The sequence below is a fragment of the Zea mays genome, chromosome 9, assembly GCF_902167145.1.
Source record: "Zea mays cultivar B73 chromosome 9, Zm-B73-REFERENCE-NAM-5.0, whole genome shotgun sequence".
NCBI classification, from domain to species: domain Eukaryota; kingdom Viridiplantae; phylum Streptophyta; class Magnoliopsida; order Poales; family Poaceae; genus Zea; species Zea mays.
The window spans coordinates 77,658,584-77,660,252 of NC_050104.1; the positions used below are offsets into that span (position 1 = coordinate 77,658,584).

General features: G+C 41.6%; 1 protein-coding gene across 2 annotated transcripts in view; it reads left to right on the top strand.

Moving 5' to 3' along the window:
• Nucleotides 1-1,381: 1,381 nt before the first annotated feature.
• Nucleotides 1,382-1,669, top strand: part of LOC118473340 (NADH-ubiquinone oxidoreductase chain 5) — a 3,067-nt gene continuing 2,779 nt past the window's right edge. Inside the window, exon 1 of one of the 2 annotated variants that reach the window (XM_035962574.1) lies at nucleotides 1,382-1,628. In XM_035962574.1, the coding sequence (XP_035818467.1) occupies nucleotides 1,400-1,628 (229 nt within the window). In that variant the 5' untranslated portion in view covers nucleotides 1,382-1,399. Of the gene's footprint in view, nucleotides 1,629-1,651 lie in introns of those variants that run through there. The other variant, XM_035962575.1, reaches the window with a different exon arrangement.

Below are 1,669 nucleotides of genomic sequence, written 5' to 3' on the forward strand. Positions count from 1 at the left end.
TCAGGCTTATCCATCCACGCATGGAAGATTTATAGATCGACGTTCCGGAATGGTAGAAAACAAATCAATTCTAAGTTCTTCTCGCTCCATTCATCCACTCGCTGGGAAGGCTATTTTGATGCCTCACACAGGCAACTCCGCTAGGCGGCTAAGCAGATAAGACGGGATTTCACGTTGAGAACGAATGTAGATTCCTATCATCAAGAAAGTCGGCTACATCAATGAATTACTTTCCCCTAACATTGCTATTCTTAACAACCTAAATCAAAAAACCTCCTTTAAAGAGCAGAAGAATCCTTCTTAGATAAAGCAGCCTGAAGATAAATAAGAGCAACTCCTTCAAAGAAAATGAGAAGGGCCTCTTGAAATGCCTATATATAAAAGAAGGAAACGTTGTAACTACTTACAAGAATTAGCTGCGTATGCAGGTGCATGCAATAGTCTTTTAGTAAGGAAGAACGACGGGATTCCTTGGAAAGCTGGTAGTTCATTTCACTCTGTATCGAAAGTCCCAGTATATTATATATCTGTGTACATCCATCAACAAATCTAACATTTCTTATCTTACATTGAAATCGATAAAGACTAATAAGATGCAAAACCAGCATAACTTGTTCTTTGCGAGTACTGTGGGTAGACCGAGGGATCGATCGGCATTTCACTAACCTTTAGAATTAATCAAACGTATGGCTAACCGATTCCTAGGTCATAATTTAAAGCTTCACTTTTCTATAGCCTTCTAATTCTATCGGGCTAACCTATAGAAGGTTTATAAAAAAGGTACGGTGCAATCAGTGAACCTCTTACTGACCGGGCAGGGCAGACTAGATGAGCGAGATTGATTGAAAGCGCTGTGCCAACTTGCTTACAAGATTTTGAGACTTTAGTTTAGTTTAGTTTAGTTTAGTATAGTAAATCCTCTTCATAAGTTATTTCGTACAGGCTATTCAAGGTCTATTGGCTTTATTGCTTATGTGGTACTTCGACCGCGAAGCCCCGCTTATGCACCGAGAAAGATCGTAGATAGGAAAGATCTGTTATGCACCAACGACGGCCCGCCCCTTCTCTTTACCTTTATCGTCTCATACCTCAGTCCATTGCTGGCTTGAATGCTGTCTCTCTTCTTCTTTGCTCGCGAGAGTGAATAAGAGGACGACCCATCGGGGGGAGGATGGAATGAGTCGGCAAGGGGATCAACAATCTTCTTTCAGTAAAGGCCCACACATTCTCCTTAATATTGGGTGGGATAAAAGGACTCTGAAGAAGGAAACTCTCTTCCCGTCTTGCGTAACTGACCACTGCAAATCAAGTCGAAAGTGCTTATATGCTTAACACGTTTTTGTCTCAATGACAGGCCGCTCGAACATTGTCTGATTTTTTTTTGAAGAGACTCGATCTTATGTATCTACTTATTGTCTTTTTGCCTTTGCTCGGTAGTTCCGTAGCCGGTTTTTTCGGACGTTTTCTAGGATCTGAAGGAACCGCTATAATGACCACCACGTGCGTTTCATTTTCTTCGATCTTATCTTTGATTGCTTTTTATGAAGTCGCACTGGGAGCTAGTGCTTGCTATCTCAGAATAGCTCCATGGATCTCATCGGAAATGTTTGATGCTTCTTGGGGCTTCTTTGGCGACCGTGAAGTCACTGGATGAATTGCCGAGTAGATA